The 24746-nt window shown below is 48.3% G+C and overlaps 2 protein-coding genes across 6 annotated transcripts in view; one reads left to right on the top strand and one right to left on the bottom strand.

Annotated features, from left to right (window-relative positions):
- Positions 1-23871, bottom strand: part of DAAM2 (dishevelled associated activator of morphogenesis 2) — a 118658-nt gene extending 94787 nt beyond the window's left edge. For 2 of the 5 annotated variants that reach the window (XM_019830559.3, XM_019830561.3), the window contains exon 1: positions 22990-23321. The gene's annotated coding sequence lies outside the window, so the exon portion shown is untranslated. Of the gene's footprint in view, positions 1-22989; positions 23322-23722 lie in introns of those variants that run through there. The other 3 variants (XM_019830560.3, XM_019830558.3, XM_006931672.5) reach the window with 3 other exon arrangements.
- LOC101085888 (40S ribosomal protein S24-like) lies at positions 8431-8975 on the top strand. Its single transcript, XM_045057494.1, has one exon. The coding sequence runs from the start codon at positions 8471-8473 to the stop codon at positions 8789-8791; it is 321 nt and encodes a 106-aa protein (XP_044913429.1). The 5' UTR covers positions 8431-8470; the 3' UTR covers positions 8792-8975.
- Positions 23872-24746: the final 875 nt, after the last annotated feature.

The raw sequence follows: 24746 nt of genomic DNA, 5'->3' as shown, positions 1-24746 counted from the left end.
ATGGAATGGGAAGCCGTGCAGAACAGGGGTTAGAAGAAAGATGAACAAGTTCAAATTCTAGCTGTAAGGCTGTGTGGTATGGACACTCCTTAAGGTTCTTAACCATTCTAAGCCTTAGTTTCCAAATCTGTAAAACAGAGCAACTAATAACCTAAAATTCAGAGTCGCAAACACCGATTGTATGTAACATGCTTGTTACAGTGTTTGCTCTACACCAAACCTCCATTAGAGCTCTATCAGTGGCCAGGGAATCCAGCCACAGTCAAAGGTAGACGTGCTCTGGGCTGCTCATTCCTCCTGCAGGAGCTGGGAGGTTGAACTTCGGAGCCCCCTCACCGTCCTTTGTTTAAAAGATCTCCCATCCCAGTGAGCACCATCTGGTGTTTCAGGGCCCTTCCCCATCTTCTGAGCTTGCTATCAAACCGTGTCTAACGCCTCGCTCAACACTTCTTTCATTTACAAAGTTGGTAACACTAAGGAAAGAGGACAAAATAAAAATACCAAACTGCCTAACGTCCGCACACACGATATGGACTCAAAACTTTGCTTTGAAGCTGTACGCAGAGAGGAAAGACTGACACGTGAATTACCAAAATGCTAACTCAACTAGAAGGCAAGTTCCCCAAGTGTGGTTTGTGACAAGGTGGGAAACTGGGGGACAAGGGTGGAGGGGCAGACATTTCCAGGAGGTTTTCGGCCTTCTAGTGATGGATTTAGAGGCTAATTTTATTTTTGTTTTCCTGCTTTACGTATTTTCTGCATGTTCTGTAATGAACCTGCGTTGCTTTTATAATCAAGGAGAGAAAGGTGCTTTGTTTTTCACCTTCATATCCTTCCAAAATTTTTCTTAATTATAACTCACTCCACAGCTATTCTGTCCCCTCTGCTCACATGCTGCCTCTCGGCTCTCATCTTCTATTTCTAGCCTGTCAATTTGCACTTGAGAGGGTTCTTGCTCAATATTCTTGACCAGATTTCCTACGCAGTGGCCCAAGAACCTCTGGTCAATGGAGCTTTCCCAAAGTGGAAGGAGATGTTTCCTCCCGTGGAAGAGTAGTGGGCTTACTGCCTGCCATTCCCTGTCCTGGGATCCACTCCCAGCCCCAACAAGCTCACTAGAAGGTTCTTCATGAAGCAAGTGGTTTATCCCATGAGGAACAACACAGGAAGAAACCTGCAGGTGAGGAGAACTGGATATACACGTGCACGCACACACACTTGTGTGCACACACACATTCACATACTCACACACCCCCGTCTGCCTCTGCGTTCCTTCTGTATCTGGAGGAAAATGTCATCCGGTTAGTGCCCTCAGATGAACCAGGAAGGCAAGTCCCTCAGTTGTGGCTTGTGGGGGGCGGAGGTAGGGAGCTGGGAGGGGGGTGTCACAGCCAATCAGCTTCCATCTGGCTCTGAAACCCAAACTTACTTCCCCGGACTGGACTAGGATCCCATTTCTCAATGTGAGGAGTCTTGCTCTCTCTTGGTGACACACACTTTCCCCAAGAATGCCGGACTTCTCAATGAGGAATTCTTGTATATTTGGGATTCTTGGAATCCGGACAAAGACTAATGAATTGCTGGCTCTACCCTAGGTTTGGAAACCCTCTAGAACTCACAGGCATGGGGGGAAGGAGTGAGGCAGGGAAAGAGGGTGTGGGTGTGTTTGCAGCTGAGAGGAGGATGCGGGACTGAGATATAGGACCACAGTATCCACGCTGCAGCCACTCCCGAAGCTACCCACTGACACCCAAATCAGAAGTCACCTTCTATTCTGTGACTAGAAGGCTGACACAGACAAGCTGGCCGTGCGGGACACAGCACAGTATTCCTATAACACAATGAGCTACACCACAATGGAAGTCAGGTAGTTGGTTGCTCAGTTCATCACAGAGGGGGGTGGTTGCGACCTATCGGGACGCAGTACAGACAGCCTGGGTCTTAGGTTCAGGCACACCTTATTTGGAATACCCTCTGTGCTTCTGACTAGCTATGTGACTTCAGGCAAGGCGCCTAAACTCTCAGAACCTTGGTTTTTCTCTTCCGTAAAATGTGGTAACAGCCACTTTGCAGGTCTACCGTGAGACAGGGTTGTGCTGAAGTGTGCAAGTGCTGAGCCCAGTGCCTGGCCCATACAGTGGGCCTTCAGTAAATGGTAGGTATCATTTTATGAGTTTAAAGAGTAGACGTTCATAAAGCTCTTTGTGTAGTGGGCTGGCTGCCCTGGGGATGGCCAGGCAGTGAGAAGGCATAGCTCCCTGGAATAATGGCAGCTAAACTTAAGTTCCTTCCTTCACACGCTCCTCAGGAGTCTTCATGTGTTGTGGCAGGTTTGGGCCATGCCACCCTACTCCACACCCTAGCTGTGTGAATGTGTGTGTTCTAGATCACCAGAATGAAATGGTAGAGGGTCCACAGGAGGCCTGGGACCCTCGTCTCCTCAACTTGAAGCGGTCAGGAAGCACGCTGGCCCCTCAGTAAAGACTGGGCAAACCACCCCAACCTTGCTGTCTAGAGAACTCCATGAGTTCTTAAGGCGTCCTGAAGAACACAGTGGCCCGGGTTCCTGCCCCCCTACCCTCACCTCCCCACACACCCCCTGCCAAGAGCTCCAGTAACCTGGGCAAACAGACCAGGCCCCCAGGGTGTTCTCGGTCTAACTGAGAAGGCAAAACACAGACATAAAAGACTTAAGAATACAGAAAAACAAGGGGGAAAGAAAATAATTTTCTTTCAAAGGAACTCATATATGCAGAGGGATCATGAGGTGATCTAAGGAATCCACATTCCACAGGGTTAATCTGGGGAGACTTTCTAGAGAGAGTGGTGATGGGTAGGGCTGCCATTTAGTGTCCCCACAAGTTCTCCCCAAAAGAACCCCCATCGGACCCTGTGGCCTGACTGACTGGAGAACAGGCATTTTTGCCTGAAACAGTAAATTTACATAACCTCACCATCAGAGCGATGCTCAGTGCGGCTCTGGTTACAACAACAAGGGTTTAAGAACTGGAGAGTCTGCAATGGCAAAGGCAGAGGGGGAAAACAAAACAAAATCCACATGAGGTTTTAATTTTCTTTAGCCACGTGAGAATGGCCCGTAGATCCAGCTATAAATACCCGGCTGCCATTGCCACAAGATGGAAAATCACACACACACACACACACACACACACACACACACACACACACAGACAAGTCCCTTCCAACAGTTCATGGGCTCAAGAACACAAATCAATGTTTCTAAGACAATCTGTCTTGGGAAGATGTAGTATTAGACTCCCCCTTGCTAAGTGTCTTGCACTGAGGCCTCCCCAAATATAGCCGACAGGGCTTGGAAGGAAGTTATCCAACAGCCAACACCAGAGTAGAACACGGAGCTGTCCCCACAACCCCAAGACCAAGTCAAAGCCACAAACAGGACTGAGGGAAAGGGTGTTAGGTAGAATTGCTTAGAAGGAAATAAAGAGTACCCTGCTTGACCCAGGACACCTTGCGTAGGGTTTCCTAAAAGCAGGGCCTGAGACAGGCTTGTAATGTAGGTCATATATTGAAGCTGTGGTCTTAGGAGAAACCAGGAATGGAAGGAGGAAAAGAGAAGAGGGCAGAGGAATGACCTGGCACGAATGTGGTTTTTGGAGAGATCTAGCTTCATCTCTGTCCTATGGGGAGCTCTGCAGGGGAACCCCACTGCCACATTGCCCCCCCCCCCACCTGGGGGCGAGGGCATGGGGCTTTTGTACCTTTCTCCCTGGTAGTCATTGGCCACAGAATTCGGGGGAAGTGCAGGGCAAGCAGGGTGTAACTCCTCATGTAGGAACCACTGCACAAAGGGGTTCAGTAAGTCAAGGGCAACCCACATAGGTGCAAGCCATTAGCTGAGCTCCCACAGCAGCTGGGGGACCTGTGAAGGACACCAACAGCATCTTCTGTATAGGGTCTGTGAGCCCAAGGGCCTTGCTGCTTAGAAGTCATATTTTCTATTAATTGCAAAGGTTGATTTGGTTGGCTGGTTTTATTTTCTTTTGCTTGGGATGCTTTTAAGAATCATCCTGCGGAAGAGAGAGCAAAGGTGTGACCAATGCAGCACACAATGTGAACTTCCCACCTAATACCTCTTCTCGCCTTCTCCCATACTAGTAGGTCCCTGCTTTTTTTTTGAGGCAGCAGCATTCCCAATTAAAAATTGTTCAGCTCCCCCCAGACTCCATTGCAGCTTGAGGTCACTACTTCACAGAGTTTGGGCCAGTTTCTGGAGGGAGCTTTCAGAAAAGCTTGTTAAAGAGAGCTTGGCATTCGCTCGTATGCACTTTTTGTACCTTGTCTTTCTCTTTCTTCCTGCCTGGAATGCAGATGTGAAGCTAGAAGCAAGGCAGCCATCTCGTAACCATGAGGCAACGAGCACAAAGACAAAAGTCTCATTCGAAAGAAGGCTGATGTAGAGAGACAGAGGGAGCCTGGGTCTGTGATGACACTGTGGTATCACTCTGCCAACTCTGGACTATGCTGGACTCGTATACGAAAAATAAGAACCCTACCTGATGGAGCCACTTAAGTCAGCTTTCTATCCCATGTAGTTGAACACAAATTCTAGCTGATACATGCTTCAAAACACCGGTTCTGTGGGGTATCCCAGGAAAAAAGTCTTCTCCAGATAAATAGAGAGACTACTAGTTTAAACAATGGGAAACCTGTCTTCTGGCTGCACTGCTTCTCTGAATGCATGGCCCTGTGTGGGCGAGGGCAGGGACAATGCAGGAACACTGCTTGCATTTCTTGAATCACAGAACTTCTCTCCCTAGGGCCACTGTGTGAGGATCTGGTGTTTTGTCAAATGCAGTTTGGGAAATGCTAGACCACGTGACTGCTTCTGATTTCCTTCCTTCCGAACATTTCATGACTCCCCACCTGGAGGGGACCAAGTAGATGGTCAGCCCCACAGTGGCCTTGGCGTTCACCCTCCATGGGACATAAGTGCTCATCAAAGAATTGAGGGCTGTGGAGTTGGTTGGAAAGGGCAATGAAATAGATAAACTAAAAGACTCAAGGAGAGGACAAGTCTTTTAGAATTTTGAGGACTCATTCCTCTTTCCAAGCAGCGATTAGCACTTGCCTCCAGGAATGATGATGATGATAATAATAATAATAATAATAATAAATGATGTTGAGACAGCCAGCATTTATTAGGCATTTATTACACACCAGGCACTGTATTTCACATGGATGCTCCCATGCAACCGTCACAATTGCCTGGTGAGAAAAACACCTTTAGTTTGCCTACTTTGCAGATGAAAAACCTAAAGCCTCTCAAGAGATATCAAATGTTTATCTGGAGTCACTCAGCTACTACCTGACAGAACAGAGACTCTCGACCCCCAAAGCCCACCAACTTCAATGACTCCAGTTCCCCCACCTTCCTTTGCCAAGCACACATTTTGTTTATATACTGCGAACTTCTGCATGATACTTCTGCAGGTGTCCCTGTGAATTGGGTGCGTACATCCTGATTGACAGACCGGACTGGGAATTCTCAAGGGCAGGCCCTGTACCCCCATGGGCTCGGGTATGTTCTTTTCTCCTTTCTCTGTACGTTGCCACAGAATTTTGAGACCGTGTCTCCACCATGCTGGGCCACCCAGTCAAAGCTGCCTCTCTGACATTTATCACGGACTTCATGGGAGGTAAGATGTACTCAAGTGAGCCTGAGGGTGAGGGTAATGAATGGCGCAGGTGGAGGCAGAACCAAGAGGCAAACTCTGGGATGGTTAGCTCCAGCTAAGTGCATCCTCGGTTCCACATGCGTATCCGTCAGGGTGCTTAAGACCAGTATCGTGTGTCGTATGGATTGGGTTCACACTAGGTCTCAAGTCCCCAGCCTGACACCTGAGACCACCAAGCTCAATCACATCTTCCATTCTCTGGACTGGAAAGTATTCGGAACATGATAGATAGCCAATCCTCAAGCCTCATTCAAAACATCATCCTTTTTACAGCACAGAATAAAATACCTGATCCATAACCACAAATATCAGTTCCTTTCCTCCCAGACCCCTTTCCTGGCTTACCCACATAAGCCTCCTGGAGTCGACCAGTCCAAAAACAGCCCAAACTGCCCCAAAGCTTGGATCACAGGGGACTCCCCATCATTCCTGGTCTGTCTAGTTACACAAGAATGCCCACGACACATCCAAGGCTCTGTCTCTTCTCGGTTTTCCCCTTGACCTCCACTCCCTGTCCTTCTCTGCCATGCTCCTGCCCAGGGGGCCAACCTCTCCAGAATGCATCACCCAGATTCCTGGGCTTCAGTGCTCAGTGGGATTTGACCCACGGACAGCAACTGCAGGGGACTGGAGGGTAGAAGGAGAGAGACCTTGGGCGCTTATTCCAGTATTCCCTTTCTGCTGTCAGTGGTGGTGCTCCTCTAGGGCCACAACTGTCAAGGGGCCCTGACCCTTGAGCTTCAGCTGGCACAGGGCTCTGATAACACATTTCTCCCCCTGGCCCCGTCAGGCACAGGACTGTTAACATCTTCCTGCTGTTGCTCATCCCTGGGTGTCTCATCAACTCCTCTAGGACCTTCTCTCTCGGAAGATAGTCCTCTCATTACATTCATATCAATTAAACCAATTTGGGAGTGCCAACTGTTTCCTGCCCAGAGCCCGACTGATACAGACTCCCATGTACATTCTCAGAGCCACCATCTACCCAGGACTTGCTCCCAAGAGTCCCAATTTTGTGTGATTTTCTTCCTTTTAATTAAGGTGAATTATACGATGTATAAATAAACAAGAGGCAGGGAAGAAAGCCATCCCCAGCCTTAGGTCCATAGCAAGCACCACAGCAGCCAGACGAGGGGCTCACTGTTGCAGAACTGAGCACCGAGGTTCATGAACCTGGTCAAGGACAGAGGGCTGCACAATACAGGACAGGGCACTCAAGGCCAGCACAGTCTGTGTCACTTGGATTGGGCTCGGACCAGATTCCAAGGGAGAGGGGGCTGGAACAAAGAGCAAGGCACATAAAAGAGCTGAATCAACTGGGTTTCAATAAGCACCCAGAGAAGAGGCCAGTGTGGCTTCATTGTCCAGTAAAAGAAAGGGAAGCAATTCCTGGCGGTGGGCACTTTCCCACTTTGGGGAAGGATGTTTGCAAGAGGAACAGAGCAGTGGCTGTATTTAACCAAAATCAGAGGGATGGCAAATTTCACCGAAACCAGGCAGCTATGATGGGAGAGACAGATCCTTTCACCCTGGGGCAATGAGAAATACTAGAGACTGTTGGTCCCATGTCCTTATCACAAGGATGTCAGGATGACAGTTGTGGCCACTTGCCAGCACATGTAAGAAATCCCAGGAACTCTCGAGGAAGGGGTGGGATGAGAGAAGACTCTAGCGATTTTCTATATGGAAAATCAGCCAGAGAGTTGATGTTTGGTTTCTTTTAGCATGACCCCATTTTGCATTTTACTAATATATCAAAATATGATCCCAACAAAGCCACATATCAGAAAAAAAAAATAGGTCATGATCTGTAACTCAAAACCAGGGATTACCACAGGGCCCAGGGTAGATGTCCGGAGAACAGCCCCTTTGAAGATGATCACATCTACGTAAAATTTCCCAGAAAAACCTGGAGCAAACAGGAAGCACCCTCCTATTCTCTCTTCAAAGTGTCTATTTGCCAACAGGCAGAGGAGACAGGGTAGGAGTCTGTGCCCATTTTAAAAAATTAACCCTTTTAATTAAAAAATATTTTAGCTATCTAAAGATATAGATAGTAATAAACATTCATGTAGCCATTACTCAGTATAAGAGAGAAAATATTCCACATATAAATGGAGCCCCTTCTTACCCCACGCTGGTCTTCCTGTATGACTTCCCTGGAGGGAGCCACTTTTCTGCATTTACTGGTTATTCCAAACATGTGGGGTTTTTTTAATGTTTATTTATTTATTTTGAGAGTAAGAGAGAGCATGAGTGGGGCAGGGGCAGAGAGAGAGAGAGAGAGAGAGAGAGAGAGAGAGAGAGAATATCCCAAGCAGGCTCTACGATGTCAGCACAGAGCCCAACACGGGTCTCAATCCCAGAAACCACGAGATCATGATCAAAGTGGAAATCGAGAGTGGGACACTTAACCTACTGAGCCACCCAGGCACCCCACCAAACATGTTTTTATACTTAATTATACATGTAAATATTTGTAAGTAAAATATTATTTTGTATGATATTAAATTCAATATGAATGACATCCTTCCGTAATTTGCTTTTGCATTCAACATTACTTCCACTTAATATTATATCTCACTAGCACATCCGTTCATCTTCTCACTGTAATGCATAGTATTCCATTATATGTACATATCAAACTCTAAAGAGTTGGTCTTCTGGTTGACAGAAGTTTGGGTTGCTTTCTAACTCTTAAAAACCACGCTGTGCTCTCTTCCTCCCTGGCTGCCTAAAGCTCGACCGCCATCATGAATGACACAGTAACGATCCAGACCAGGAAGTTCATGACCAACCGACTACTTGAGCGGAAACAGATGGTCATCGATGTTCTTCACCCCGGAAAGGCAACAGTACCTAAGACAGAAATTCGGGGAAAACTAGCCAAAATGTACAAGACCACACCAGATGTCATCTTTGTATTTGGATTCAGAACCCATTTTGGAGGTGGCAAGACAACTGGCTTTGGCATGATTTATGATTCCTTGGATGATGCAAAGAAAAATGAACCCAAACACAGACTTGCAAGACATGGCCTGTATGAGAAGAAAAAGACGTCAAGAAAACAGTGAAAGGAATGCAAGAACCGAATGAAGAAAGTCAGGGGAACTGCAAAAGCTAATGTTGGTGCTGACAAAAAGAAGTGAGCTGGAGACTGGACAACAGAAGGAGTAAAGAGGCTGCAGGAACTATCTGGTGATTGTGCAGATGTTTCATGAGAGGATTAATAAACTAAGAACTTAAAAAAAAAAAAAACATGCTGTAGAGAATATTCCCGAACACAGCTCCTTTTCATAGGTATTAGACTTCCTCTAGATTTACCTAAGAATGAAACTTCTGGGTCATAGGGCAAGTACATCTTTAATTTTACTAGATAGTACCTAATTGCTCTCCAAAGTATACACAACAACGTAACCCCCACCATTAGTGAATGGGTGTTATCTCTGGTTCTAGATCCAACACGAAGAGTGTAATTCGGAGGAGGGGGGGATCTGGTAAGTGTGAAATGATGTCTCCCTGTGATTTCAATATATGGTAGGCCTTTGAGTCCCAGCAAGGTTGAACATCTTTTCCTATGCTCATTATTCTATAGCATCACTGTACTGTTAGAACTACACTTGCATGCTTTGAAAAACCAAAGAAAATTTTCTTTTAATTTATAAAAGTTTGAACAAGTTGAAGTTCATCACTTCCTCATTGGAAATCTCGGGAGAGGCAGGAGGAGCTGTGGATGTAGGCAGAGGGAAGACTGCCTTTTGCATACTGGCTTTGAGGCCGGGATTTTTCAAATGAGCCCTAACTTCAGAGATAAAGCACATGAAGCAGAACTCCAGTAATCCCTGGGCAAGTTGGAGAACACATCTTTTTAGACCTTGTCAACGTTGTCCAGGAAAAGTTTAGCATGCTTTCACGGTGCCCTTCGCCCGTAAGAGGCACACTAGGTGGACACCACAAATGAACTGAAGGAACCAGAGGAACCATCGGTCCATCTTTCTGCTGCAGGAAGTACCATGTACTTACCATCCCCACAGATCAAATCACTCCTCTAATAACAGAGGCCTGGAAGGAGATTTCACAACTTCCTGACATTCCCAAACACTCTTAAATGGAATCTGAGTTAATCCACTTTGAACACCTCCCTCTCATAGCATTGATGTCATGGAATAGTACTCTTCGCTTCTGGATCTTTCCTTGACAACACTGTTAGTACGTTGAGGACTCCTCTTAATACCTCCTGTCCCTGGCACAAGGACGGATGAAGTAGTTTGGAAATGCAGGAGGGCAGGGACTGTATCTTATTCAACTTCGAAGTTTCAGGAGGCATTTGATTATGTTTCTTAAGGGAAAGCGTTTCTTCCACACTAAATCTTTTCCAAGCCCGAAGACCAGAGTAAACATGGAAATAAGCCCTCTTGCTCAGAGCACAGAACTCTAGAAAATACCTTGGGATGCTTCTTCTCCATGAAGCCTTCCCTGACGTCCCCCACCTCAAAACAATCCCGCCTCCTCTGTGACTGCATTGGTACCACACTGTGCCTAGTATTCCCATGCAAAGCAAATTATCTGGCAAACAGCAATAATAAAGAGGGACAGAGTACACACCGTGTTCCAGGAACTATTCTAAGTACCTTACGAGTACTAATTTTGTCCTTCTTTGGGATAAATACTACGACTGTCCCCATTTTACTCAGTTTTGAGGAAGCTGAGTCTCAGGGAGGATATAGTTCTGGAAGTGGTGGAATTTAAATTTGGACGCTAGCAATTTGACCCCAGAATCTACACTAGGAGCCACGAGGCTACACCAAAGCCACTCCTGGCTAGACGTACATAAGCGCGTCAGTGCTCCTCGCTGTTGTTCTTGGTGAAAATGCAGCTGTGCACTTCATGAGAAATTAATTACCCTTTGCGTCCTTATCTCTGACACCCACATCAAATCCCCAAGGCCTTGAAGAATTTGCTGATCCCATCCTTGTTTATTAACGAAAGCTCCAGGTCACATGGGCTTGCCATACACGCACCGTCTGCCTCACTTGAAAAGACGGAGGCCCCGGCGGCGGCGGGGGGGTGGGGAGCGAACCTTGCTCACAGCACCCCCTCAGCACGCGGTGACTTACACCAGCACTTCTCAGATGATTGTTGAGCCACCGCCACCACTGATAACTATGAGTCACCAGGCGCTTTGTACTTGTCGTATCCCCTATGCCACAGACCCCCTTCACTCCTATGCCACAGGTATTACTGGCATTTTCATTTCACACATGATGAAAACCCCAGGCTCAGAAAGGCCAAATTGCTAAATCCCTTCTCTAAGGAAGTTCTGCTAATTAGTGGATGCTATCAGAATAGATTAGACATTCAAACCTAGACTCCCCACAACACAACATCTTTTGCTACTCATTAAGTTGGTATCTTTTATTTTTCTTCTTTGCCTGTATGCACATCCGTACACACAACTAACTTCTCTTCCTGGACCAGTGGACTAGGGGTCAGATCAAAAAAAAAGAGGGAAGAGGGCACCTGGATGGCTCCGTCGGTTAAGCATCGGACTCTGGATTTCGGCTCAGGTCATGATCTCACAGTCGTGAGATCCCGCCCCACGTCAGGCTCCATCCTGAGCCTTGGGATTCTCTCTCTCTCTCTCTCTCTCTCTCTCTCTCTCTCTGTCTCTCTCTCTCTCCCTCTGCCCCTCCCCACTCTCAAAATAAACAAAGATTTTTTTAAAAAGATGTTCCATGAACTGTGAATGAATGAAAGAATGAATGAGCACATGGAGTAATGATATAAGTATTCCCTGGGTGCTAACTCTGTGCCCGTCACCCAGCTAGGTGCCACAAATACCACAGTGACTAAAGCACAGCCTTAGCCTTCTGGGAGTTTCTAGTCTGTTACCACATACATCTCGGCGGTAACTAGATCTGTGAAAAAATTCACCTTGTCAGAGCCTAGTCTGAGCAAGGAATGGTATGCAGAAGGGAAGAAAGCCAGGCGCTGTTTTAGCATCAACAGAGGAGACTAGAAGCACATCGCATGGGGGCAATCTCCAGACACACAGTGTTCTGAAAGAGTTAAAGAGAACCTATAGGCCCCACTGATCAGGAGAGCAATGCCCACTCAGGTTCCCAGAGGGTGAGCCTACGTCCCAGTTGACCTGGGACATTTACCCAGACAGCGCCAATGGATGCCTGCCTCCCCAGTGTCCCCTCCAGTGACCCTTTCACTCTTGAACAGGCCCTGGTTTAGACAGTAAATTACATGGTCGTCCTTGCCTTCCAGGAAATTTATGACCTTTTCCAACAGCCCCTGGGCAGGAAAACAATTTGGCTTCTCAAGGTCATTGAGTTGGCTTCTTTCTGCTCCTTTGTTACAGAGTGTCTCCTCACAGCCACCACCCTGCAACTGGCCCAGGCTCAAGGGTGACACGCCCCGCATCGGTGCCCATGTCTCTGTCCAGTGTTCGCACTGAAGCCCAAACTATTCACCATCAGATCCCAAAACGTAGGAACCTTAGGTCCAAGGACATCTGTCTTATATCCTGGCTCTGAAAATTTCTTCCTGTGTGATCTTAGACAAGCCACTCCACCCCTCCGAGCCTCAGTTTCCTCATCTATAAGAGAGGGTAACAGCACTCATCTCATCTCATGGGACTATTGCAGGAAGTAGAATGAGTGAAAAAACCCAGCACAGTGCCTCGTATACAGGACGCACCTGCCTGCAGCAGGCTTTCTGGAACACATGAGCTCTCGGACATAAAGGGCACAGATAAAATGAACACCTCAGGAACCCCAGTAAATGACTGGGCCTCAGGCCCCGGCCTTACCAAGTTGGAACTGCTTCTTCCTCTTTACAGAACATGGAAAACATGGCACAACCACTGCGTAAAACTGATGGTACCTCCTGAAGCTGACCACACGCATTCCCTGGGATCCAGCATCTCCACTCCCCGGACGTACCAACGGGAATGCACCCATGGGTTGACCCAAGGACAAGTGCACAAATGCTCACAGTGACACTGTCCGCTAACCGCCTCAAACTTGGCAACCAGCCATATGCCCATCAACAGAAGGGTGGATGCATCAAGTGCGTGACGGTCACATAACGGAATGCTACACGACAGTGACAATGAGTGGTCTACACAACAACACTGCGCTGAGCAAAAAGAGCCAGACCCCAATGAGTACACACTGTATGATTGCATTTATAGGACGTTCGAGAACAGGCAAAACAAGGGGCGCCTGGGAGGCTCAGTCGGTTGAGCGTCCGACTTCAGCTCAGGTCATGATCTCATGGTTTGTGGGTTCGAGCCCCGCGTCGGGCTCTGTGCTGACAGCTCAGAGACTGCAGCCTGCTTCGGATTCTGTGTCTCCCTCTCTCTCTGCCCCTCCCCTGCTCATACTGTCTTTCTCAAAAATAAACATTAAAAAAAAGAAGAACAGGCAAAACTAATCAACTGCGTTGGAAGTCAGGATTACGGAAGGGGAGTAGCCAGAAGGAGGCATGGGGGCTTCTTAGCCCAGAGACAGTTGGGAGGCAGGGGCTTTAGAATATTCTGTTTCTTGGGGCATCTGGGTGGCTCAGTTGGTTAAGCCGCTGACTTCGGCTCAGGTCATGATCTTCCACTCCGTGAGTTCGAGCCCCACGTCGGGCTCTGTGCTGACAGCTCAGAGCCTGGATCCTGCTTCGGATTCTGTCTCTCTCTCTCTCTCTCTCTCTCTCTCTCTGCCCCTCTGCCTCTCATGCTCTCTGTCTCTCTCAAAAATAAATAAACACTAAAAAATTTTAAAAAAAAAAGAATATTCTGTTTCTTGATCTGGATACTTGCTACACAGGTATGCTTAGTGGGTGAAAATCCATTGGGCTACATACTTATAAACTGCATTTTTCAGTCATGTTGAACTTCAACAAAAAGTTATAAAAACTTTAAAATGTAAAATGTATTTCTTTTTGTGGTACAGAGTAGATCAGACTAAGTAGCACACTGAGCAAAGCCAGTCAGATATTTTACTTAATAATATAAGTAAAGTGTTGCTCCCCCCAACCCTACAGCTCTGTGCCGGGCACCGTGCAGGGTGCTGGGTGAACAGGACTAATGAGACTTGGTGGCTGTCCTCCATCATCATCATCGCTAACATTTCTTAGTGTTCCCTATGTGTCAGCCCTGGTGTCATGGCTTCTTTTCTTCTTTCTTTTTTTTTTTTTTCTTTACCAAATCATGCATGAACTTTATCTTTATCACAACCTATTTTACAGATGAGGAAACTGAGGCCCAGAGAGGTAAAGTAACTCACGCACGGCGTCACAGCTAGCATGAACTGGAACCTGAATCTGAACCCAGGGGCTGTGCCCATAAATCCGGTCTATCAGCTCTGGTAGCCCCAGCTTTCACTTAGACAGGCACAGACATCAATAACATGACCCATTCAGGGCCTCAGTAATGGGGAATCATCATCTGTGTGTCTAGAAAAGGCAGTTCCTAACTCTGGGCAGCTCCTAGCCCAGTGCCACATGACAGGTGACAGACTGATAAATATGTTGACAGAGATTAAAAAGAAAAGAAGGGTTAAAATGGCCTGGCCCTACTACTGCCCCAAGTCCACAGAAACTCTGAGTCTGCTTCAAGCTAACTTCAAAGCCACCTTTGGCGGTGTGGGAATACTGACCCATCTTCCTGCTGACATGGAGTTTACTCCCTTCCCTTGCCACCTGGTCCTGGGACCTTGAGGCTGGGGAACGCGGTGTCTGGGAGGAAGTGAGGGAGGGTTGACACTGCCCTCCAGGAATGTGGTCAGACATTGAGCCGTGAGTCTAGGTCCCTGAGTCTGGCACACGGTGCATCCATCACACAGGCAAGCTTTGCTTTGGCACGCGGGCAGGCCATCAGTATCTGTGACCCGAAAGGCTGAATATTCAACACAGCACCAAAGGCTGCCCCCATGCTTAGGACAAAGCAGAAAGAAACAAACACTCCCTAAGGGCAAATCAGATCTGGCAGAGACCCATGCCGGCATGACGTGAATACCTATGTGATATGGGGGCAGGAAGGCAGCCTCCCAGTGGACCAGCAGGGTTCTTGAGACTGCGCCCCTCAGTATTACAGAAACACTGGCAAGATGCAAAGGAATTCCCAAAGGTCAACTTGTCCAGTGCCCCCCATCTCCAGACAGGATGGCAACAAAGCCATCCCGACCTTCTACACAGATACACCTACACCCATCAGCCTAGCATGAGGAGGCGGGGGCAAATGAAAATTTGGCAGTAAAAATTAAAACATTTGCTCAGTCTATCCAGTTAGGGCACCACCTTATTTGTAAGGAAACCTAGTTGGGTCTCACCTAGAAAACACACAGAATAGAGCACAAGAATGCACTGTGTCATATTCTAGAAATAATGGACTAGAAAATAATGGACTGCTCCAATGTGGAATTTAAGATACAAAACAGATGATCATAAGGGAAGGGAAGCAAAAATAATATAAAAACAGAGAGGGAGGCAAACCATAAGAGACCCTTAAATACAGAGAACAAAGTGAGGGTTACTGGAGGAATGTTGGGTGGGGGGTGGGCTAAATGGGTGAAGGGCATTAAGGAGGATGCTTGTTGGGTTGAGCACTGGGTGTATATGTAAGGGATGAATCACTAAATTCTATTCCTTAAGTCATTATTACGCTAGATGCTAACTAACTTGGATTTACGTTAAAAAATGCAAAATACAAAAATACAGAAAAGAAAGAGAAAAGAAAAAAGAAAAAAGAATGGGCTGTTCCAAAACAAGTTCATATGAAGTAGTCAATATTTCTGGAGCAGGCAGGGGCTTCTCTGGAAGGGCTCTTGAGGTCATCATCTCACCACGCAGCCTCAGTCAACCCCATGTGGAGCCCTGAAGCTGGGATGCCCTTCAGAATCTTCCCACATTGGTCTAGAGGGGCCAGGCCTTCATCACGCCCATCAATCATTGGATGCAGGTGACCCTAGAGAGGAGTGTGTGCAGGAGTGATGATAGGCAGGGCAACTCTCTTCAGTGGGCTGACCACTGCCAGCGCCACCTGCCACTGGGGTCAAGCCAGAGCGAGGGTCAGGGTGGCACAGTATACGCCCGCTACTCGGAGATTTGGCCCCAGGTGATCTGAGTGTACAGTCTTCACGCCTGACCATTAAATTACACTGCCTGATTTGTTCCATCGGGATGGTTCTCCCATCTAATGGATCAGTCTTTGACATTTTCTACTGCCTTCCTGCATGGGCAGTGATGGAGGAGAACCAAGCAGGGAAGGCTAAACTGATGAGAAGGAGGGGGGGGGGCGGCCACAGGGCCTGATGCCCAATAGCTTTCCCAGGGGACAAACAAGGCCCACACAAACGTGCACTCATATCCCAGATGGTCGCCAGGGCTAGGTACATCAATCACTCAGCCTGAGTGCCAGAATGCAGCTTTCCTGGGTGATGGATGCTTGATATGTCAGACGCAAGGACCCAAACTGGTGATCATCAGGATGAAACCATGTTTAATAACTGACTGATGTTAAAATAAATAACCCCACAAGAATGGCATGATCTCAAATATATAGAGCCGTGGGTGTCTCGGCCTAAAGAAATCAGACAAAATAAAAAGAAGTTTGATGCATTGCAGGGATAACCTTGATAGATGCTCAAGGGGAAGAAAAGTATGCTGCAGAGTAATGTGCAGCTAGACTCAGTTTCATGAAAAACATTCAAACAACAGCCGCTATGCCTGAATACACACCTGCAGGTATTTGTATGAACAAGGGAAAAGACAAATATAATCCTAGGCTATCGACATTAATTGCGAGGGTGTGGAGAGGGGGTATTCACTTTCCACTTGTCTTTTTGTATTTCTAGATGATGCCCATTCACTTAAGTAAAAATTATTCATAATTTGGAAAAATCAAAGAATATGCTTTTTAAAAGTATCAGCATCGTGTCATGTGCATAGTGGGGTCCCACATAAAAGTATTATTTCATTTTCTCTCCCCCCTCACCTCCATCAGGGCAGCTCCTAGTTGTCCACTAGGGGTTGATCAAAAGGCCAAGATTTTTCTGCGCCCTCCCCTTAATCATTAGAAGAGAACTTTATCTTAATATTCTTCCACACACAATATGCATCTGCCATCAAAATAAATCTGCCACTAAAATCTATAAAAATTATGCAACATGTTCTGTAGTCAAATGGCAATGCTGACCATAGCAAGCCAACTCCCAATTATCTTGGCACATATACATGGAAAGCCCAGAGAAGCCAAAACCCAACTTTTCACCACATCTGCCGACAAGAAGCCAAAGGCTTGGTTTTATGTTTCTCTCATCTTTCCCTGTCCCTGGCTACTCCTCAGGAGAGGTGTTCCAGAGGGCAAGAACCAACAGAGAGTACAGAGATGGTCCACAAAGGGTCCACATAGTCTATAAACTGGGTGGTTCTATATGGTTGACTATGGGGATTTGTTCTCGCAATCCCATTAGTACCTGGGCAAAGCCCTACTCTTTCCTCAAGAGTTAATTCAGAAATCACGGAGTGAACCAAGGGTCTAACTGACATTTTTGGGCTACCAGGTGTGGATTCAACAAGGCAATCTGACTTTTATGAGCTCCAAACATGTAGAAGGCAGGAAGGAGACTCAGTTCTTCCTTGCCTGCTAATGCAATGTGTTAAATGTTATGACAGAGCTGTGCGCCATGTTTGTGGGAGTGAGGAAGAAGGAGTGATTGGGGCAGGCGGGGAAAGCCTTGCAAAGGGCATTACAGGGGGAAGCAGACACCTGAGCAAGCCTGGCAGGACAAGTGGACCAGGAAGACAAGGACTGAGGAAGGTCCTTTCAGGTAGACAGAACTATGAACAAGGATACAGAGGTAGGATATGCTTGTGACCAGGTTAAGTGCAATAAAACCAAAATTATCCCCTGGAGGAATGATGGGACTTGCTGGTCGACACAGCAGCCAGACATTCAGGAGCATCGCACTAACACACCCGGGGGGCCTGGCCTGACCTGTGCCATCTTAAAAGGACACCCGTTACCTCCGAAACCACTTTTTCTTCATCACCCCAGCTCATTATCTTTGCCTACCACATCCCTTACTCTGCCTGTAATCCTGGTTTTGGATTTTGACTTTAATCTAGTTCGTTTCCTTTCACTTGGTTAATTGCCAGAAGCTACAACCATTACAGCGAGAGCTAACATTTGTTGAGTGCTTCCACGAGGCCAGGGGCTGACAATCCTCTCAACCATCCTGCGAGGGCCGTATTATTTATTATCATCCCCCTTTTTCAGGTGAGAAAACAGACTCAGAGAGGTAAATAATATGCAAGGTCTTACAACAGGTAAGGGGGGCGCGCCAGGATGCAAGCACGGGTTTGTCTGATTCTAGAACCCACATTCTGGACCACCATGCCGTCATGTCCCTCCCTAAGATATACTCTCTGTTCATGTCTGAGATTCAGAGCAGGAGCCATCAAACTTTTTCTGTTAAAGGGCCAGACAGTAAATACTTTTGAGCCATACAGTCTCTTTCACAACACTCAACTCTTGCCCTTTTAGCATGACAGCAGCCAGAGAGAATACATAAACAAATGTCATGGCTGCATTCCAATAAAACTTTACTTATAAAACAAGGCCAGCAGTCTGGATTTGGCTGTTGAAACTCCTGGCTCCTAATCTACAGTAGTTTGTTCATTCTTTCATTCAATTAGCCAACAATTACTGAGTGTCTACCTTGTACCCGGCACGACCCCAGGTTAGGGGGATACAGGGAACACCACACAAGTGCCTGCCCTCATGAAGTGTAATCTAAGCAAAGAGTTGGCTGTGTGTGTTTGTGTGTGTGTGTGTGTGTGTGTGTGTGTGTGTGTGTGTGTGTGTGTGGAGGGGGGGTTCACCCATGCCTGCTACCCTGAATATTAACCTTGGGACCCTTCACTCTTTCCTTAAACCTTAGGCTCTCTCACTCACACTTCAGATCACTTGGGGAGCTTACAAAACTGTCAATGCCTGGGCCCCACTCCCCAGAGATTCTAATTTAATTGGCCTGGGGTGGGCCCAGGTTTTGACATGTTTACAAGCTTCCCAGGTGATTCTAAGGTGCAGCCAGGGATGCAACAGAACTGCTTGGGCAGCTATTGGCTTCCCGTTTCTTCCACTCACTTACGGTGTGAAAGAGGGGAAGTCCTTTAAGCTCTCAGATTCTGAGCTGTAAAACAGGGTGCAGGCCAATCTTATAGGATTATTCTAAGGATGAAATGAGGCCACATGCCTTTCAAACTGTAGGCCGTTACATAAATGTAAGGTACTATTGTTACCGTGTCATTATTATTCCGTTTTAATGGTAGGTACTGCCTCAACGACTTCTCTCCCCAGTTTTGACTTTGATTCTTTGAACCAAGACAGCGTTTGGGATTTCTAAAACAAGCTGTATGGAGGGTTCGCTAATAGCCCGGGTTCATGGGTCAGTGAGCTGGTGGCCTTTCCTTTCTTCCAGGAGAGGATCACATGGGGCTATTTGTTTGACATGGGGAACACTGATCTGTGCCGCCTCACTTTTGTATTAAAGGTCTCCATCTCCAGGCTGAGATAGCTGACCTTTGAGCACTGATGTTAAGCCCTGAATAAGTAGCTTATTTGCTTTGACTCATGGACAAATGTCCAAAGCCATGCACTTTCTTAAGCTTAGAACCAGAGAGGGAGAAGGCACTAACATTTTGCGAAGCTCCGAGCACTTGGCTAGATCTTTCCCATATATATTTCATGTTCAGTACAACCCTGGGAAGTAAAAAGAGTCATTGTTTTCATTTGACAGATGAAAAAGGATCAGAAACAATGCATCGCTTGGAACCTGGGGATTCCAGAACTCAAACCTGGGTCTACTTGATTCAGAAGCTCCGTCCACCGCATGGCGAGGCATCCTACAAATAACTCAGCTCCCCTCTGGCCAGGACTCAGAGATAGAAAACTGCCTAAAGTTTATTTTTTCTAGGTTTTTTTTTTCCCCTGTGCTCTGCTTTTTTTTTCTGTGGACAGGAGACCCAGAAAGAACCCCACGACACCTGTTAACACCCATAGTCTGATAAACCTTGCACATTACTGGCATAACGACACATACAAATCCAAAGAAAAAGCAATCCCCCTCTGCACAGCATCTTGACAGTGCAGTTTTATAACCTCATAATGAAACAAAAAACAAACAAACCAAAAAATGTGAGAAGGGAGCTGGAGAAACAGATACTGCCAGGAGCGAGGAATTCACTGATCCCCCGATCTGGGCCATCTCAAGAGAAGTTGGCCACTGGCTGAGCCTCTGAAAAGTCATCCCAGGCCACAGTTAAAGAGAGAGCTTGAACAAAACAGAAACAAATGGGATCTTCAACATCTTAAATGTCAACTTGAAGGATAACTTAGAAGCTCTGCGATGGGCCATGAGACCCTGCAGCTGCCCTCTCCAGTACTGTCCGATGGACTAGCCAACTCCCCGAGACAGTGTATCAACCGGGGGCAGCCGCCCCACCCCATACGCCCCAGAGATGCTTACGGATAGCTGAACGTCCATACTTTACAACCCATCGGAGTTGGCTGCTTAATCAACCTCCGACCTCAGGCTGGTTCCACAAGACTCACCTGCTCTCGAGCTTCCTGCCCCGCCCCCGCCACACGCATACAACCTTCTCCCTCCTGAGAGATCTCCACCACAGAAGTGGTTTCCAGACCAGATACTCAGGATGCCTGCTACCTTCTCCCACATGCTCACGCATGCTCACTCTACTGGTCACCTTCTCTAGAGGGCAGAAATACGGGTAACCTGGGCCCTAGGACTGCCACCCACTGGCCCTCAATAATGGAAAACAGGTGGCCAGAGCTGGGGAAAGGTCCTTTCCCCAAAACCTAGACTCCCGATGGCTGAAAAATGAAGAGATAAAATTATGCTATCCCCTTTATCAAGGATCTACAACATCACTAGCTCTGTTCTTAGTTCTTTTCCATAAATATCATTTTTGTAATAACCTTGTAGGGTAATTTTCCTTTTACAGAGGAGGAAGCTAAAACGCAGAAGGAAAAAGTAACCTATATGCCAGGTTCCTAATTCTCTCCCAGGGCAAATTTCTCTGAGGTCTGCACTCTTTCCAACTTGCCGGGGTATACCTCAAGTCCAGCGCCAAAGGACACAGGATCCCCAAACACAGAGGCTCTGGCTGTGGAGACCTCCTCTGCTATCAAGGCCCAAGTGGTTCTTCCTGCCAGGTGTGTTTGCCCTTCGGACCTTCAGAGGAGCCTGAGAATGCATCCTCTCTAAATATTCTCATCTCAGAGACGACCCAAGAGCAGGCCAGAAGCTGGAGCTGACAGAAGAAGCAGGGAGATCAGTGGCCTGGGAATTCGACCTGGGTCTGAAGTTGCTGAAACGCCTCCCACAGCAATCCCAGAAAGGTCAGAATCCCACCAACGCTCCAGAGAAACCCCACGCGATGAAAGCGTCGAAAGCCCTCGACTGGCCTGAAGGAGTCTTCTGATGGGACAAGAGTATTTCTGAGAGTCTGTCTCCTCTGGGTCCCCCCTGCCCCTGGGTCTTCAGCCTTCTATTTGCAAATATTGGGAATGAGTGGCGATGTTTAAAATTGGTACTTCCACTGGCTCCACTAAAATCAAAGAAGCCTGTGCCTCATTAATGATTTTGCTGCCTCCCAGCCACCTGCAGGTAGGCATGCCCTTGCCTTTACCCCTGGATCCCAGGCTCTTCAGGAAGGGGCAGAGTCTAACCTGCTTAGTTTCAAAAACTCCGGGGGCGGGGGGTTGGGAAAGCAGACCCGGGAGAGAACATGTTCCCACAGAAAGCAGTAGGCTTTCCACCTCCCCCACACTCACCAAAAGAAAACACATTCACAGGCCTCCCTACTGGTCCTGCCCTCTCCGCCTCCCGCTTCCTGAACTCCTGACTTTTTTCAGAGTTCTAACGCCCAGGACAAGTTTCTCTCCTCTTCTTGTCCTGATGGGGGCACGAGTATTCACTCAGCATCCCAGGATGTGGAGGAACAGTTCTGAAAACTCAGGAGTGAGCGTGCAACTAGCGGGCAGCAAGACCATAATAGCCTAGTTGTTTTTTGTAAAGGAAGAACCACCGGGAGTCGGATGCAGCTCCCAGCACAGAGGAGAAATGGGCTGTGTGTGCTGTCACGGCAGAGGCCAGGACCATCCCCGCACAGTGACAAACGAATAAACATGAGCCTGCACGTGCATGCCTCGGTACCCAGCTACCCGTTTACGTGCACTTTTGTTTACACGGCCCTTGGGATGGTTTCCTTCTTCTTCATCACATTGAAGGCAAAGACATAACTCCTGAAGCGAAAACGAGTCTATTTCCGACACTGCTGTCTGCTTCCCTAAGGGTCAATTTGTGTAATTTCTAAAATCCACCCCAAATCTCGAACTTCCTGTGGGTCCGTTTTTTACATCTAGATTTCCTCCCTGTCCTGTACATTCTCTCATTTTTTTTCCTAGGACACAGGGAGGGTCCAGCAACCTTCCTCCCACCCAAACGTTGTAGGCTGGCTCTGTTGCAAAATATAAAACTAGAGTCCAGGCTAGGGCAGAGCTGAAAAGTCTCTCGTTGTGGTCACTGGTTCTTGGACCCAACACTGACATCCAGCGATGTGCACTGGGCCATTCAGGGCTGGTGGACCCACACGGCCTGCACCCCAGCCTCCTATCTGAGAGCACAATCTCCCTCTACTTCCTAGGGAAAATCCATCCCCTCCAGTAGCCCACTTTTCAGAGAAATCCAAGAAACTGACACCAAACCCGGAAGAGGGAGAAGCACTAAACTAAACTTTCCAAAGATGGGAAGTTGCTTTCTTTGCCCTGTAGACTTCAAGGAAAGCCCTCCAGGGAGTGTTCCCTGGAGAGGCGTAATCTGCCTTCCTACCTTCCCAGGAACTTTGCAAATCCGCCACAGAGCTGTGGAAAAGTAGCCAAGGCAGAGAGAGAAGAGTTAAATCAAGCCCAGACCTCAGCAATCTGTGTTCAATTTTGATAAAAATCTCTCTCCCTCTCCCCCACCACCCCCCTTCCTCCACCCCACGGTTCAGACATGTCTCTTTATGTTAGGAGCTTGCATCTTGTTTGGGGCACCGCGGCGCTCGCTCCCCGAGAACCAGGCGCGTCCCTCACCTTGGGCACATGTGACAGACGCATCCATCCTTCTCCCGGGGCAGGACCCGACCCAGAACCGCAGTGTCCTGGCCCCACCGCCGCCTCCTCCTCATCCTCACAATTAATTACCTGCCTCCAGACCGGATCCTGCCTTCCTCGGTTAAGTCAAAGTCTCATTGCCTGATGTCAGGGCCACAGCAGGAGGCTGGGCTGCCGCCACAGGTGCCGAGGTCCCTGGAGTCAGGACCCCCTTTCTGGGATGCTCCTTCTCTCGCCCAAGGTTCCCCACTGCGGCTGAGAGCAAGAACCTCCCGCTCCCCCTGCCCTGCCTGCTGGTCAGAGGCCAAGTTTGCAAGTGGGAGCTGGGGCTTGGGAAGAGTTAAATCACCCGAATAAAGGCACAAGGCTGAGCCCCGGGAAGAGCCACCACCACAAAGTTGTCAGTTTGGGGGGTACCGGCTAACGTTCGTTGGTCCACTTGTGACAACAAGGAATCCGATTTCAAAGCCACACACAAAAAAAGCATTTCTTTAAAAAAAAAAAAAAGTTTTCCAAAGACACTTCCTGCGTCCAGATGTGCCAAGACCGACAGACAGACACACACGCAAATCACGCCCCGTACACACACAGACACGCACACAGGCCCCGGGAGCCCCCTCGAGGGCCGCTGGCTCCCGCAAACACTTTGCAGAAACACAACAGGCAGCCCGCGGAGGGGCCGCCTTTGCAGTCCCCTCTCGGCGGTGCAGAGAAAGCAAGGGGGGGGGGGGGGGGGGAGAAGCGTGGAGGTGCCGGCAGAAAGCGCCCCGCCGCCCCGCCCGGCCCGGCGCGAAGCGGAGCAGAGGCAGGGCCGCGCACTTACTCCGAGGACCCCATGGCGCGGCCGCCGCTCCCCGCAGCCCCGAAGCCGCCGCCGCCGCCGCCGCCGCCGCCGCCGCCGCCGGCCGCCGCTCGCCCCGGCTCCTCTGGGCGCCCCCGGGCTCCGAGAGCGGGCGGCGCGGCTCCCCGCCCGGCCGGCCCGCGCCCCCGCCCGCCCCGCTCTGACGTCAGGCGTCTTGGAGCGGGATATTTATGGCAAGGATACTCTGAACGTTCCCTAGGTAGAGTTCTGATTGCAGTTCCTTGGGATTTGTAATTTTCACACTTTCAGACAGAGAGGAGGGGAGGGAGGCAGGGCGAGCGCGGCCGGCAGGGCGAGGCAGACAATGAAGGTAGCTGTTTCCAACTTTGGCAAGAAGCCTTCCCAGGGCTCCCTCTGTTTGGGAAACAAGTAAGGGTCAAGGAGGCCAGAGTGGCGACCTGGGCAGCGGGGGGGGGGGGGGGGGGGGGGGGGGGGGTTCTGCCCGCTCCTCCCCTGGGGAAGGGGCTGGAAGACCTGGTCTGAGCCGGCCGCGGGGTCAGGTGCTGGGGGATGCCTCTGTTCCCCAAAGTGTGCTCCCGTGGGAGAAGGAGTCCCAGGAAGGTGCTAGGGCCGGGATAGAGATAAATCAGGCAGACCAGAACAGCTAATTAGAAGCCCTGGTCCACACCCTAACAACTTTTCCATTTCTTCTTTGGGAGTGTGTACGTATAAAAAAAAAAAAAAAAAAAAAAAAGTTTATTTTTATTAAATTACGTTCCACACTCCCTGCCTCTGTATAGCTTTTCCAACTCAGTGCCAGTCAATTCATCTTACTTTACTGCTTATATAGAGAGTTTGAGCCGTTTACAATAGCTCTTATTCATGCTTTTAAAAAATTGCTTTTAATTTTTTTTATCTTCAATGTGATTGTGATCCACCTCCGTGACTGGGACTGGAAATTGCCTCAGTCAAGAGCAACGGTCTCTTCCATGATTGGCACCATCCTCAGGGTGAGCATTCGACCTCTGACACCCCCCACAATCCC

The sequence above is a fragment of the Felis catus genome, chromosome B2, assembly GCF_018350175.1.
Source record: "Felis catus isolate Fca126 chromosome B2, F.catus_Fca126_mat1.0, whole genome shotgun sequence".
Lineage (NCBI taxonomy): Eukaryota > Metazoa > Chordata > Mammalia > Carnivora > Felidae > Felis > Felis catus.
The sequence above is the reverse complement of the archived record's forward strand: the minus strand, read 5'-3'. Positions and strand labels throughout refer to the sequence as shown.

What these genes read in the sequence shown, in the direction of transcription:
- LOC101085888 (XM_045057494.1), top strand. Translation starts at nt 8,471, where the DNA reads ATGAATGACACAGTAACGATCCAGACCAGGAAGTTCATGACCAACCGA.